This window comes from Scyliorhinus torazame, chromosome 10 (genome assembly GCF_047496885.1).
Source record: "Scyliorhinus torazame isolate Kashiwa2021f chromosome 10, sScyTor2.1, whole genome shotgun sequence".
In the NCBI taxonomy this organism is placed as follows: Eukaryota; Metazoa; Chordata; class Chondrichthyes; order Carcharhiniformes; family Scyliorhinidae; genus Scyliorhinus; species Scyliorhinus torazame.
The window spans coordinates 213,320,042-213,333,137 of NC_092716.1; the positions used below are offsets into that span (position 1 = coordinate 213,320,042).

Sequence of the window (13,096 nt, forward strand, 5' to 3'; positions counted from 1 at the left end):
CTATTTTAAACAATGTGTCATCGATTTCCACTTCCCATCACTCTCTATGGAATGAAATTCCTCCTAAATTCTGTAGTTCACCTTTCAGAAACTATTTTACATTTATGATTCCTTGTTCTAGACTCATCGACAAGTGGATACAGTTTATTGACATTTAACTCACTGGACTACTTCAGAATTTTAAGGATCTCTATCAAGTCACCTCCTTATATATTCTCTTGCACAGAAAAGGCCCCAAGTTGCTCAATATTTCTGAGAGTTGTATCCTTTCCATTCTGACAATGTCTCTGTAAATATTTTCTGAATTTTTTCAATTGTTCAATATCCTCCCTGCAGTAAGAAAGCCAGTTCTGCATATAAACTCTCCAGTGTGATCAAACCAAGATTCTTTATAATTTTAATGTTACCTCTACAAATTAACCCAGATATTTTGTTTGCACATTTAATGACTTCATTTACCTGTGTTGCAACTTTATCGATTTATATATCATGTTCTTAGAAATTGCAATACTTCTTCAACACACCATTTGGCCCAACAGTGCTCTGCATAAGCCAAATACCTTTGCTTCTTTACCCCATTTAGTTTCTTACCTCCAAGGAATAAGTGCACCTATTATTTTTCTTATTAAGAAGAACCACCTCGTACCTAGTATATTATTTAAAATATATGATTACTCTGAAAGTCTGTTGAAAGCCTCCTTGTATTTTGGTGCAATCTTACACATTATCTACACCTTGGTATCATCTGCTTTTTCTGACACCATTACTCTAATTTCTAGTTCAAATCATTGATGGATATAGTAAATATGGCATCCCAGGTTTGATTCCCGGCTTGGGTCTCTGTGTGGAGTCTGCACATTGTCCCTGTGTCTGCATGGGTTTCCTCCAGGTGCTCCGGTTTCCCCCCACATGGCCTGAAAGATGTGCTGTTAGATAATTTGGACATTCTGAATTCTCCCTCTGTGTACCCGAACAGGCGCTGGAATGTGGTGACTAGGGGCTTTTCACAGTAACTTCTTTGTAGTGTTAATGTAAGCCTACTTGTGACAATAAAAATTATTAAATTAACAGTGACCCCAATGCAGATTCTTGTATGCCACAATTTCTCACTTTGTCAGGCCGAGAAACATTCTTTAACTCCTACCCTCTGTTTTGTAGGGCTCAAGTCCACACACCTTGACAATTATCACAAGTCTCTTATTTTTGCACCTTGTCAATGAAATGATACAACAATCATTGCAATTCCATTGTCTACTTATTTTTTTGTCTCTTCAAAAAATTCAATTAAGTTAATTTTTCAAAACTCCATCCTGACAATTGTTAAGTATTTTGTTACCTGGTATGATTTAGCAAGGTTTCTAATTTCTTTCCTCCCATTGACATTTAGATAACTGGGGCGGGATTCTCCGACCCCCTGCCGGGTCAGAGAATCCCCGGGGGGCGGAGTGAATCCCGCTCCGACACCGGCTGCCGTATTCTCCAGGCGCCAGATTTTGGGCAGGGTCGGGGATCACGCCGCGCCGGTCGGGGGCCATTGTCAGCGGCACCCCCGGCATTTCTTCAGGCCCCGATGGGCCGAGCGGCCGTCGGTTTTTGGCCAGTCCCGTCAGCGTGAAATGGACACACGGCGGGACCAGGCTGGTGGGGGGGGGGGGGCGCGGGGGGATCCGGCCCGGGTGGGGCCCCCACGGTGGCCTGGCCCGCGATCGGGGCCCACCAATCTGCGGGCGGGCCTGTGCCGTGGGGGCACTTTTTCCTTCCACACCGGCCTCTGTAGGCCATGGCCGGCGCGGAGAAGACACCCCCTGCGCATGCGCATGAATACGCCGGGCGGTCTGCGCATGCGCGGAACCACGCTGGCGGTTCTGCACATGCGCTAACTCGCGCCGGCCCTTCGGCGCCCGTTGGCGCGGCGCCAACCCCTCTGCCGCTGGCCTAGCCCCCGGAAGTGCGGAGGAATCTGCAACTTCCTGTTGGCCCGAAGCCGGAGTGATTCGTGCCATTCTTGGCACTGGCGTCGGGCCAATTCGCCGATTGCCGGTCTTGAGTTCCTGGGTTAAAGCCATCTTGGTTATTGAAGATGGGAATTTCATTGCTGTCTGCTTACCCTCCAACACAATACCAACGTCTTTTCTCTCATTTCGCACTAGAATCTCATTCAACAGCTGTCAGAAGCCCTTCAGCTATTGCAGGTTATACATCTATGGAGGCAACATCCTGTCCGCACCCAATGTTCACAAGCCAAATTATTTCAGCTTGAATCACTGATTTTTTTCCCCCATCTCTTCATCGGAATCAGACATTGATTCCATTTGTACTGCCTTTGTTACCAGTTTATCTAAACTCAGTTAACACAGTAAGGAGATCAATTCTGAGACCATCTTGGTTTCTGTGGTTCAGTATCACAGAATCGTTATATGAGGGTACATTATTTACCCACTGGATCTGATGGCATCTGAGTTCTTATTCTGGAGGCTAATTATGCTGAATATATCCCTTACTCTGTGCAAAGGTTGAGTTGGTTCTGGGATTTGGTCTCCTCACTTCAGCTTGTCTAACTTCCCCAATGTTAATAAATCATAACTGAAAAGATTCCAACTTTTGCCCAATACTTCAGTAAATACAACTTCTTACAGAAGGCAATGAGAAACTCGTATGTACTGGGGGATATCTTATGGCGAAGTAATTTGATAACATTTTCCATTTATATTAGAGCTGCAGGTTTGTATGAACTATTGTGTTCTAAGGCAAATCTGACATTTTCTAAATGTAGAATGTTTAGCAGCTGAGTGTTGCCGCTCTTATTCTGTTTACCTTTCCTTTTTTTAAAATAAATTTAGAGTGCCCAATTAATTTTTTCCAATTCAGGGGAAATTTAGCGTGGTCAATCCACCTGCCCTGCACATCTTTGGTTTGTGGGGGCGAAACCCACGCAAACACGGGAGAATGTGCAAACTCCACATGGACAGTGACCCAGAGCCGAGATCGAAACTGGGACCTCGGTGCCGTGAGGCCGCAGTGCTAACCACTGCACCGCCGTGCTGCCCCCGCCTACCTTTCTTTTACATTTAAAAAAATAGCCTCAGTCCAACGTAAATCAAATAGTTGCCAATAGCCACAAGTAACTTTCTTAAACAATAATGAGAGCAAAGATTAAGCAAAAACTCAGGATTGACTCATTGCTTAAATTAATTAACAGACCTGCTTACCTGATGGCTCAATTGGTAATTCCAATACCTGATGTGGAAATGAGACACATTGGGTGGGATTCTCTAATCTCGCGGTAGAGTGCCTACGCTGTTGCATTTTACGACGGCGTGAATGGGTCGCTGCCAGGACTAATTCTGGCGCCTGCAGGGGGCCAGCATGGCACTGGAGCGGTTTGCACCGCTCCAGCTGTCGATCCCGGCGCGAACTGTGCGCCGCGGGATCTGCGCATGCGCAGTGGCGACGGCGCCAACGTGTGCATGCACAGTGGCCTCCTTCAACGCGCCGGCCCCGACGCAACATGGCACAGGGCTCCAGGGGCCAGCGCGTAGGAAAGGAGACCCCCAGCTAGAGAGGCAGGCTGGCCGATCGGTGAGTCCGCCGATCGGTGGGTCCCACTCGTGGGCCAGGCTACATCGGAGGCCCCCCCCCCCCGGGGTCGGACCCCCCCACCCCCGCCCCCCACACAGGCCGCCACCCGACCCTTCAATGCCAAGGTCCTGACGCCTCAGAGCAGGTTAGAACGGCGCCGGCGGGACTCGGTTTTTTTTCCCCCGCTGCTCAGCCCATCCGGGCTAGAGAATCGAGTGTCGGCGTCAGGATGGCGTGGCCCGGTCGCGGGGATTCTCTGGCCCAGCTCAGGGCTGGGAGAATCCCACCCATCGTTTCAGAGGAAAAATAATCCAAATTTGATTCTCAGTATGAGCTGAATTGATAGGGGATAATAGGCATGTGTGTTCGTCGTATGCCAATTGTATTTTGTTATATACAGGTGAGAGGATTAATTGGGGATTTTCCTTGAGCACATATATAGAGAGACTTACTGAAACTGTGAGTGCTTGAGTTAGGAGGGATATGGATGTAATGTTTCATTCTGTAAATAAATATGATACTGACTTCTGTAACATCCTTCGCCTGCTGGCTTTTTGGACTATTAAACTGAGCACCTCTTTTGGGGGAGCTGCTGTATTGTTGAGAAGTAATTATTGAGCAGAGGCGCTTTCAAGCACCAGAATGTAACATTATGTATTGTGCTTTTTCTTCAATACTCAGCTGGTTCATTGGAATGAAGATCGGTATGGCCGCCTGTCCTTTATTGGTGGCTTGGGAATATAACTAAAGTAATTCTACAGATGGCGAAGTATTATTGCATTCAATCCAGCATTTAGTTGTATATGAAAATTAGTAAAATTATCCTTTTACAAAATACATTCATAGCATAAATTGATTGTTCCATAGGATGCACGTAACTATTAATAGGAAACATATCTTAGGCAAAGGATCTTTGCTCTTTTATATTACATTATTCTGCAGGTACAATGAATAAGATGTCAATTTCAAATCAGGAAGGCAATGAAATGCCTATATATGTTGGAAACTCATCAATCGACATGCCCAGGAACCACCATTAGTTTTAGTGGCAATGGCATGGGATAAACAAGAAATACAAATGATAAATAAAAATGAACATTCTATAAGTTCTGGAAATCTCAAACAAAAATAGAAACTTCTAGAAGTAAATAGGCCAGTCAATAACTGTGAAAGGAAAATGCTAATATTAATTGCTGCTAGTTCTTTGATAACATATACAATTTAGGAGGGTTTAAATTTAAAAGGGTAGACAGTTGTGTATCTTTAGGGCTGAGAAGAGGGCAAAACAGTCTCCTGGGAGTGGGACTGCTTAGCTTGAATAGTTCACTGCAGCTAACAGGTAATCTGGTTTAAACCAGTTGTTGAAACTTCTGAGGCAGAGTTTTAATCAGGAGGCTTCAGTGTATCTAACACAAAGTGCAGTGACCAGTGAGTGGAGTTGGTAGTTCTATAAGTATGGGAGTTATGAGAAGTGGGGGAGGGAGCTTTTTCTCTTTGCTGCTGTCTTGTTTTCCTAGCTACTTTCACAGGTCATAAGGGGCAGTTACAGGGCAGCACGGTGGCGCAGTGGGTTAGCACTGTGGCCTCATGGCGCCGAGGTCCCAGGTTCGATCCCGGCTCTGAGTCACTGTCCATGTGGAGTTTGCACATTCTCCCTGTGTTTGAGTGAGTTTTGCCCCCACAACGCAAAAGATGTGCAGGGTAGTTGGATTGAACACGCTAAATTGCCCCTGAATTGGAAAAAATGAATTGGGTATTCTAAATTTAAAAAAAATAAGGGGCAGTTACAGGCCAAGACTCAAAAAGCTGGCAGATTATTGAGGAGCACCAGGGCTAAGTAAAAAGTCAGAGACTAAGAGAAGAAGGCTAAAGTGAAAGTAAAATTATTATCTTTAAGATGAAGTAATTAGCAAAGTTAGCAAACTCAGTAAGCCCACATTTAAGTCATGGTAGGTGAAGTCAGCCGAGTGGAATGTGTGACCTCTCATATGTGCAAAGTCATGGACCCCACTGGCATCTAGATGTTCACGTGTGCAGGAAGTGCTCCCGAATGCAGAAACATGAGCTCTGGGTTTTGGAGCTCGAGTAGCAGCTGGAGACACTGTGGCACATCCACAACGTTGAGAGTAACGTGGATAGCACATTTAGAGAGGTGGTCACACCGCAGCTCAAGGAACTTGAGGAAAAAAGGGAATGGGTGACCACCAGGCAGTCAAAAGGACTCTGGCAGGTGGTGGAGGAGTCCCCTCGGGTCCCGCTCACAAATCCGTTTTCCGTTTTGGAAGCTGGATGTTCTTCCAGGGAGTGCAGACAGAGCCAAGCTTCTGGCACCACATGTGGCCTGGCTGTACAGTGGGGAGGAAGAAGAACGCAGGAGAGATAGTGATAGGGGATTCATTAGCTAGGGGGAGTAGACAGGCATGTCTGCAGCTATACATATGACTCGAGGATGGTGTGTTGCCTCCCTAGTGCCAGGGTCAGGAATGTCATGAAGCGGTTGCAGGGCATCCTAAACGGGGAGGATGATAAGACTGAGGTCGTGGTACACATTGGTACCAATGATATAGGTAGAAAGTGGGATGAGGCCATGCGTCAAGTGTTTACCGAGCTAAGCAGTAGACTAAAGAGCAGGACCTCAAAGGTTGTAATCGCTGGATTACCCCCGGTACCATGTGCTAGTGAGTACAGAAATAGGAGAGTAAGGCAAATAAATGCATGGTTCAAGAGTTGGTGCAGGAGGGAGGGGTTTAGATTCCTGGATCATTTCTGGGGAATGTAGGACCTGTACAAGAGGGACGGTCTGCACCTGAACCAGAATGGGACAAATATCCTTGCAGGTGGGTTTGCTGGTGCTTTTGGAAGGGATTTTAATCTAGGTCGGCAAGGGGAGGGGGGACACAGAATGTTTATGCAATAGGGACGCATCATGTTCATAGAATCCCTACAGTGCAGAAGGAGGCCATTCGGCCCATCGAGTCTGCACCAGCCTTTGCAAAGAGCACCCTATTTAAGCCCGCACCTCCACCCTACCCCCGTAATCCAGTAACCCCACCTAACCTTTTGTACGCTAAGGGGGAATTTATCATGGCCAACCCACCTAACATGCACATCTTTGGACTGAGAGGAAATCAGAGCACCGGGAGGAAACCCATGGAGACAAGGGGAGAAAGTGCAAACTCCACACAGTCACCCAAGGCTGCAATTGAACCTAGGAACCTGGGGCTGTGAGGCAGCAGTGCTACCCACTCTGCCGCCCATGTTGAGTTTCAAGGGAGCAAGGCGAGGCTGAATGGCCTCTACTTTAATGCTAGGTGTATCGTAGGTAAGGCAGATGAGTTAAGAGAGTGTATTGGCACATGGAGTTATGATTTTGTTGCCATCACATAGACATGGTTGAGGATGGGTAGGCCAGGCAGCTCAACATTCCAGAGTATAGGATCATCAGTCATGACGGGGTGGTGTAAAAGAGGGGGTGGTGTTGCATTATTAATTAGGAAATCTGTTACTGCAATGAGGACGATATCTTGGAAGAGTCTTTTAATGAGGCTTTGTAGGTAGAGTTTAGCAATAAAAAAGGACAGTCACACTGCTGTGATTGTATTATAGATCACCAAATAGTCAGCAGGCAATAGAGGAGCAGATATGTAGACAATTCACTGAGGTGTGTAAAAACAATAATAGTGTAACTATGGGTCTGATTTAAGTAAATGGGAACAAAGTCCCATAGCAAGTATGTTTAGACTTGTGTTTCCCGGTGCTTGCAGTGCCGAGAAACACTCCGCTATTTAACACACCTCTGGTTAGATCGGGGGCCTCAATGGGGAACGTGCAGCCGAGGCCGCACATAACTCCGTTTTCTGCACTGATCGCTGGAAATCCTCATTGTAGCCCCGATGCAAGCCCCAACTCACTATGAGGGGTCCTCGGGCCTCCCCGCATTGCCCAACACCCAAGCAGGCCACCCCTGGCCCGAATGCCGAAAGTGAAAAATGCCAGCTTGGCACCTTAGAAGTCCAACCTGATACCGTAAGCAGTGCCCCTGCTAGCTGGCAGTGCCACCTGGACAGTGCCAGGCTGGCACCCAGGTGGCACTGCCTGGGTGGCACCAGAAGTGCCAGTGAGCCTCCAATCCCCTGGGTGACCCCCACGAGTTCCACCTGGTCCCTGTTTGTGAAGACCAGTACGGAACGGCATTCGCCTGAGGTCTCCGAGGCGAAGTGGATAGATCCCAATGCCTCGGGAAACTGCATATTTTAGTGAGACTAGTTGTCTCACTCTAATATGCAGATTTGCAAAAAAACGATCATGCCCACAATGGGTGGAATTCACATTGCAACATCTCGCAAGATCATGTTATGATACCGCGAGGCAATGCGATCTGGGTAGATCACGGGAGTGGGATCTCCCGGTTTCTCTCGACCACATTGTGCTGCAGTGCGCCACTTTCCAGGCGCAACGTGGCTGTTCGATCGCTCCCTATATTAGGGTATTTCAACTTTCACAACATTAATTGGGATAGTCATAGTGTAAAGGATTCAGAGGGAATAGATTTCTTCAAATGTAATCAAGAGAGCCTTTTATATCAACATGTCGATGGTCCAATAAAGGATTGTGCAGTGCTGGACCTAGTTCTGGGGAATGAAGACGTGTTCGAGGTAGGAGTGAAGGAGCATTTTAGTAATCGCGACCACACTATATGTTTTAAATTTGTCATGGAAAAGGAAAAGAATTCTTCATTTGGGAGACTTTGGTCACCTACCAGAGCTGAATTGCACCTGATTTGCACTCACACTGGGAGCGCAAATCAGGAAGCGAGTCACAATTCTTACTCATGCAAATTTATACATGGCAAGGATTGCAAAGCGGTTGGCCGAAAGCAAGGTCTGGTGGCTGGGATTCCCTGCCAATTCAATATTCCCCCCACTCAGTGTAATACAATTCAGCCCTCCCCATAGCGCGTAACGCAATTCAGCCCCTCCTGCCCCAGGATTTTTTAGGCCACCCCTTCCCTCCTACAGTACAGGAGTGACCCCCCTCCACCAAAGCGCCCGTAATTGAAGAGACCCGCACCAGAGATCCCCCTATTAGAGAGACCCATGTCTGGAAGCCCCCCAGCAGAGAGACCACTGCTGGTAGCTAGTTTGCAGTCCAGAGAAAAATGCTCACTGCTTTAAAAGTGATCTGTGCAATACACCTGCAGGCTGAGGCACAGGAAGCAGCATCTGCCAATTCCTGGAAAGAGAAACCCAGTCAGCTGGGTTTAAACCCACTCAGATCATTGATCAGCAAGCCATTTATTATTGTGTGAAATTGACATTACTGAGCTGTGATTGACAGCTTCCACACATCCAGCTGCCTGCATTGTTTCATTCATCTTGCTTTACATTTGAATGGCTTTTAAGTAGTCAGCTGTGAAATTAACTATAAACATCAAGTTATGATTGACAGCCCCTGGACCACATTGAAGATAGTTAAGCGCTTTCTGTTAGTTTCACAGTTGACTGGTTTTCTCTTCGCAGGAATTGACAGGTGCTGCTTCCTCTGTCTAAGCTAGAAGGTGCATTGCACAGGTCAGTTTTAAAGCGGTGAATTTTTCACTGCCTCTATCTGGACTAAATGGACTTCTCTCCAGCTTCCAGACAGTGGTCCCTCTTCAGGAGGCTTCCAGACAAATGTCTCTCTTCTGGGGGGTCTCTGGCCGGGGTCTCTTTAATTAGGGGGTCTCTGATGCAGGGTGCGGCAGGGGGTCTTGTGAGAGTGGAGTGAGCAGGTCTTACATTGTGTGGGGGGAGGGTTGCCCTTGGATACACTTTGGGGGCAACTCCCTTATAGAGTTAACCCCTTAGCCCACCGTGTCAGGGCCACGTTTATGAAGACCTGCACCAATTCTCACCGTGATTCCCGACCAAGAGAATCACGAGAGCCCCGAGAATATGGTGCCCAGCCTGTTGATAGGATGCAAATGGGTCTTAATGATGCATTTGCATCCTCCCACTGGGGTAGGGTGCAAACTTTGGTCCCGAAGCCAACAGGGGGGGTTGGAGCATCGGAATCGGATCGGCACCCGGCGCCAATGCCGTACCTATCAGAGTCCACCTGATAGCCAATCAGCACACTCTTGCATTGTTTCCCATGATAAGACTATGTGATAAATATCTCCATTGATTAAGGTGATCAAAACCAGTCCAGGTTCTATGCACTTCTGCAAAATTCTTTTATTCTGAGTTATGGCAATGGAACAGACAATGAATACCCATCATGGAGCCTTAGTATATATTTTCTAAGTTCTGTACTTCAACTAATAAATTGTTTTGTCTAGTCTTATCTACGTTTCTCCTGGAAGTACTGATTCTTTTTGGGATACGGTTTCATGGGCAATATTAGCTCTCAGTTCCTCGCCAAATTATTATTTACATATGAACTTGGAGAGTGAATATGAGTAGGTTACTTGGGATGGGGTGGTCCTCAAGGCCAATGCAATCTTGTCCCCACCGAATAACCATGGCCATGTACTTTCCAGCAAGTCATTGGTTTAATTGCATGACATAGCATTTCTTGCCACTGAAAAAATGCCTTTTACTTGTACCTCTGACAGAAAAAAAAGACCAAAAACTCTTAAGAGGAATATAATTTCCGCATTTGATCTATTCTAATGATTCCTAAAAGCAGCACAAAATTATGAAAATGAGGCACTCGAGTTCTCATTATTTCATCATTAATTTTTTTTGTGAATATTTGTGCTTGTGAAGGTACTAGTAATAGGGTATGGATGCTTCCCATCTCAGGCACGCAGGGTCAACTTCAAAACATTTACTTATCAAGCACAGAGTGGCAGGATGAAAGGCTTCCACCATTCCTCCCCCAGCAATATGACTGGGACTCACCTACCCTTATTGCAGCAGTGTGATGTTTTTCAATTTCTAATATCAGCCATTCTGTGAGCACCAATAATAAGATAATAAATCAACACAAATTAGTGCCAAATGAGTGACCGTTTGGTATTGTGGACTCATGTTCATATTGGATTGGGTTAAAAGCTCATCTGATTGATTTTATTGCTGTAATTCTTTTGTGTTTTTCTTTCTCATGAATAATATGTGATCAAAAACAATACTGCATTTCCAGGAATGGAAATAACGAAGTCAATGTCAAGACACATGTTCAAATAAGTACCTTCTCCAATAGCACCTTGCATTTATACAATGACTTAACATAGCAAAATGTCCCAAGAAGCTTCACAAGTGTTAAAAAATAGAATTTGACACCGAGTCACATAAAGAGAAATTAGGACAGGTGTAAGAACATCTTTAAAGTAGAGGCATAGGAAGGCAATTCCAGAGCCCATCTAAACCCTTGAAATAAGTCATATTGTGATTTATGAACCTACAGAAGCATAATCAGGAATTCAGAACCCTGAGTGAGTCTGCAAGTGGAACAGGATTTCTAAACTTTGGTCATTTTCAGCAGCCTCTGTATTTCCTTTTTTCCAGCTGTCACCGGGTTCTGAAGAGGACCATGAGGGAAGCTCACGCGAGAACCTGGGCCGTATTCAATTCAGTGTCGGGTACAATTTCCAGGAGTCTACCTTCACTGTGAAAATAATGAAGGCTGTAGAGCTGCCAGCAAAGGACTTCAGTGGCACCAGTGACCCGTTCGTTAAAATCTACCTGCTCCCTGACAAAAAACACAAGCTAGAAACTAAAGTGAAAAGAAAGAATTTAAACCCGCATTGGAATGAGACATTCCTGTTTGAAGGTGAGGCTGATGAAAGACTAGGGTTTGACAAGTTTCTCCATTCATTGTCAGTTGTTTCACTGCATCTTTATTAGGGTGAATGACAGAGGTGTGAATGACACAGATTTTGGCTAGAAAATTGTGGTATCAATTCATCCTAAAGAATGTGCGTTGCATTAATCCATTCTGAAGCAAGTACTCCCTGTTGGTTGTGTACAAGTAAGTGACTACATCCGACAACTGATGCAAACACTAATTGACACCTTGGAGGCTATAATTTAACCAAAGGGTTCAAGTGATTTATACAATATAATGAATATGCAGGAGTTACTTGGTTCAAAAGGCTCAAAAACTGCAAGAGAGAAATGGTTTACAATTATTGTTTGAACCCCTCAGAGAATTACATCTCAGAAAAATAACATGCAATGTGAAATTTTGTCCGTGCAGTGGTTATAGCGGTGAACCTCCCAGTGGTTATGTAAAGGTATGAGAGTCCTTTGTGACATTTCATTCAGAGATGTACTCTAGACGTAACAGGAATGTGTGACAATGCTGGATAATGTGCTAAAACACCAATTTTATTGAATATCGAATAATAATTTGAATTAAATAATAATTATAATTGATATAATCAGATAACTTTATTGAAAGGAGAAAGTACTTGGTGTGTGTTTACTCAGAAGAAAAGAATACAATTTTTTGAAGCATTAATAATAACCCCAAAATGGTCTGTTCCACCACAGGTCCGCAAACTGGAAAATCACAAATTAGTCTGTTCCATGACAGGACCATAAAATGGTAAAAATCCCCATTGGTACATACATTCCTTAAATGGGGATGGACTCTTCAGCCAGTCATGTCGATGTCCCTTCCACTGCGGTCTTCATTGGTTGACTAATCCACTTCGCCTGCAGCAGCGAACCATACTAGCAGTGTTCCTTTATGCCAACTTTCTGGCTCAATTGCAGTCTTTTGAGGCCTTGCTCAGACTTCTCCCAACTAAAGGTTAGAGCAATCATGAGTCTTTATCAAGCTTTGAATCAGACCTTTCAAAATCGGAGAATACACAGGACTCGAGCAGTTTACACGTGCTGGATGGTGTCTCTCACATGAATACTGCCCATCAGTCAAATTCCATCTCGCTGACCACACCAAGTGTAAGGCCATTCATTATCCTGGCTTGGAGTTCAAAGGTCATTGGGATCAATACAGTAATAACAGTTCCTCTTTTTAAACACAGGGGAAAAACTTTGTTTGCTGCAGCACATCTAGAAAAGAAACAATGTTCAGTCAAAACAGCAGCTGTGAATATGATGCACAAGAGAAATCCTTGTGAAAAAGGTCCAAGTCTACAACTAATAATACAGATTATATAACTGATCAACAATCAAAGCACAATCACACCTAGGTTTAAATCAATGTCTACAAAACATTCCATAAAGGTTTGCTTAAAAATCAAGCAGTGGTGAAGCAGAATTAAAATTGCAACAATTAGTGATTGCCTGGTGTTGACCTACAGCTATATTGGTGATGAGTGCTTTTGAATTAATCAGAATAAGTTAAGCTTGTTGGGTAGAATGTTTATTTTGTTTCCAAGAAAAAAGTCTCAAGTTCTTAAATGCCTGGCTTTATTTATCATGAATTTTTAAAAAGCCAATTTTCATTATTCTAACATGGAACTGCAAGATTTGTTGTGCCTTGAAAATGATTCTCAAAGCGCGGTAAAATACAAAAATCTAACCATGAGGTTCCAATGGCATCGCAAGAAATGACAACAAAATTC

The 13,096-nt window shown here is 44.8% G+C and overlaps 1 protein-coding gene and 1 long non-coding RNA gene across 6 annotated transcripts in view; one reads left to right on the plus strand and one right to left on the minus strand.

Moving 5' to 3' along the window:
- syt7a (synaptotagmin VIIa) overlaps window positions 1–13,096 on the plus strand; it is a 960,955-nt gene that overhangs the window by 872,689 nt on the left and 75,170 nt on the right. For all 4 annotated transcript variants that reach the window (XM_072466354.1, XM_072466351.1, XM_072466353.1 and 1 more), the window contains one exon: window positions 11,070–11,334. In XM_072466354.1, coding sequence (XP_072322455.1) covers window positions 11,070–11,334 — 265 coding nt within the window. The remainder of the gene's footprint in view (window positions 1–11,069; window positions 11,335–13,096) is intronic.
- LOC140384551 (uncharacterized) overlaps window positions 11,970–13,096 on the minus strand; it is a 137,403-nt gene continuing 136,276 nt past the window's right edge. For both annotated transcript variants that reach the window (XR_011933082.1, XR_011933081.1), the window contains exon 5: window positions 11,970–12,581. This is a non-coding gene — a long non-coding RNA (uncharacterized lncRNA). The remainder of the gene's footprint in view (window positions 12,582–13,096) is intronic.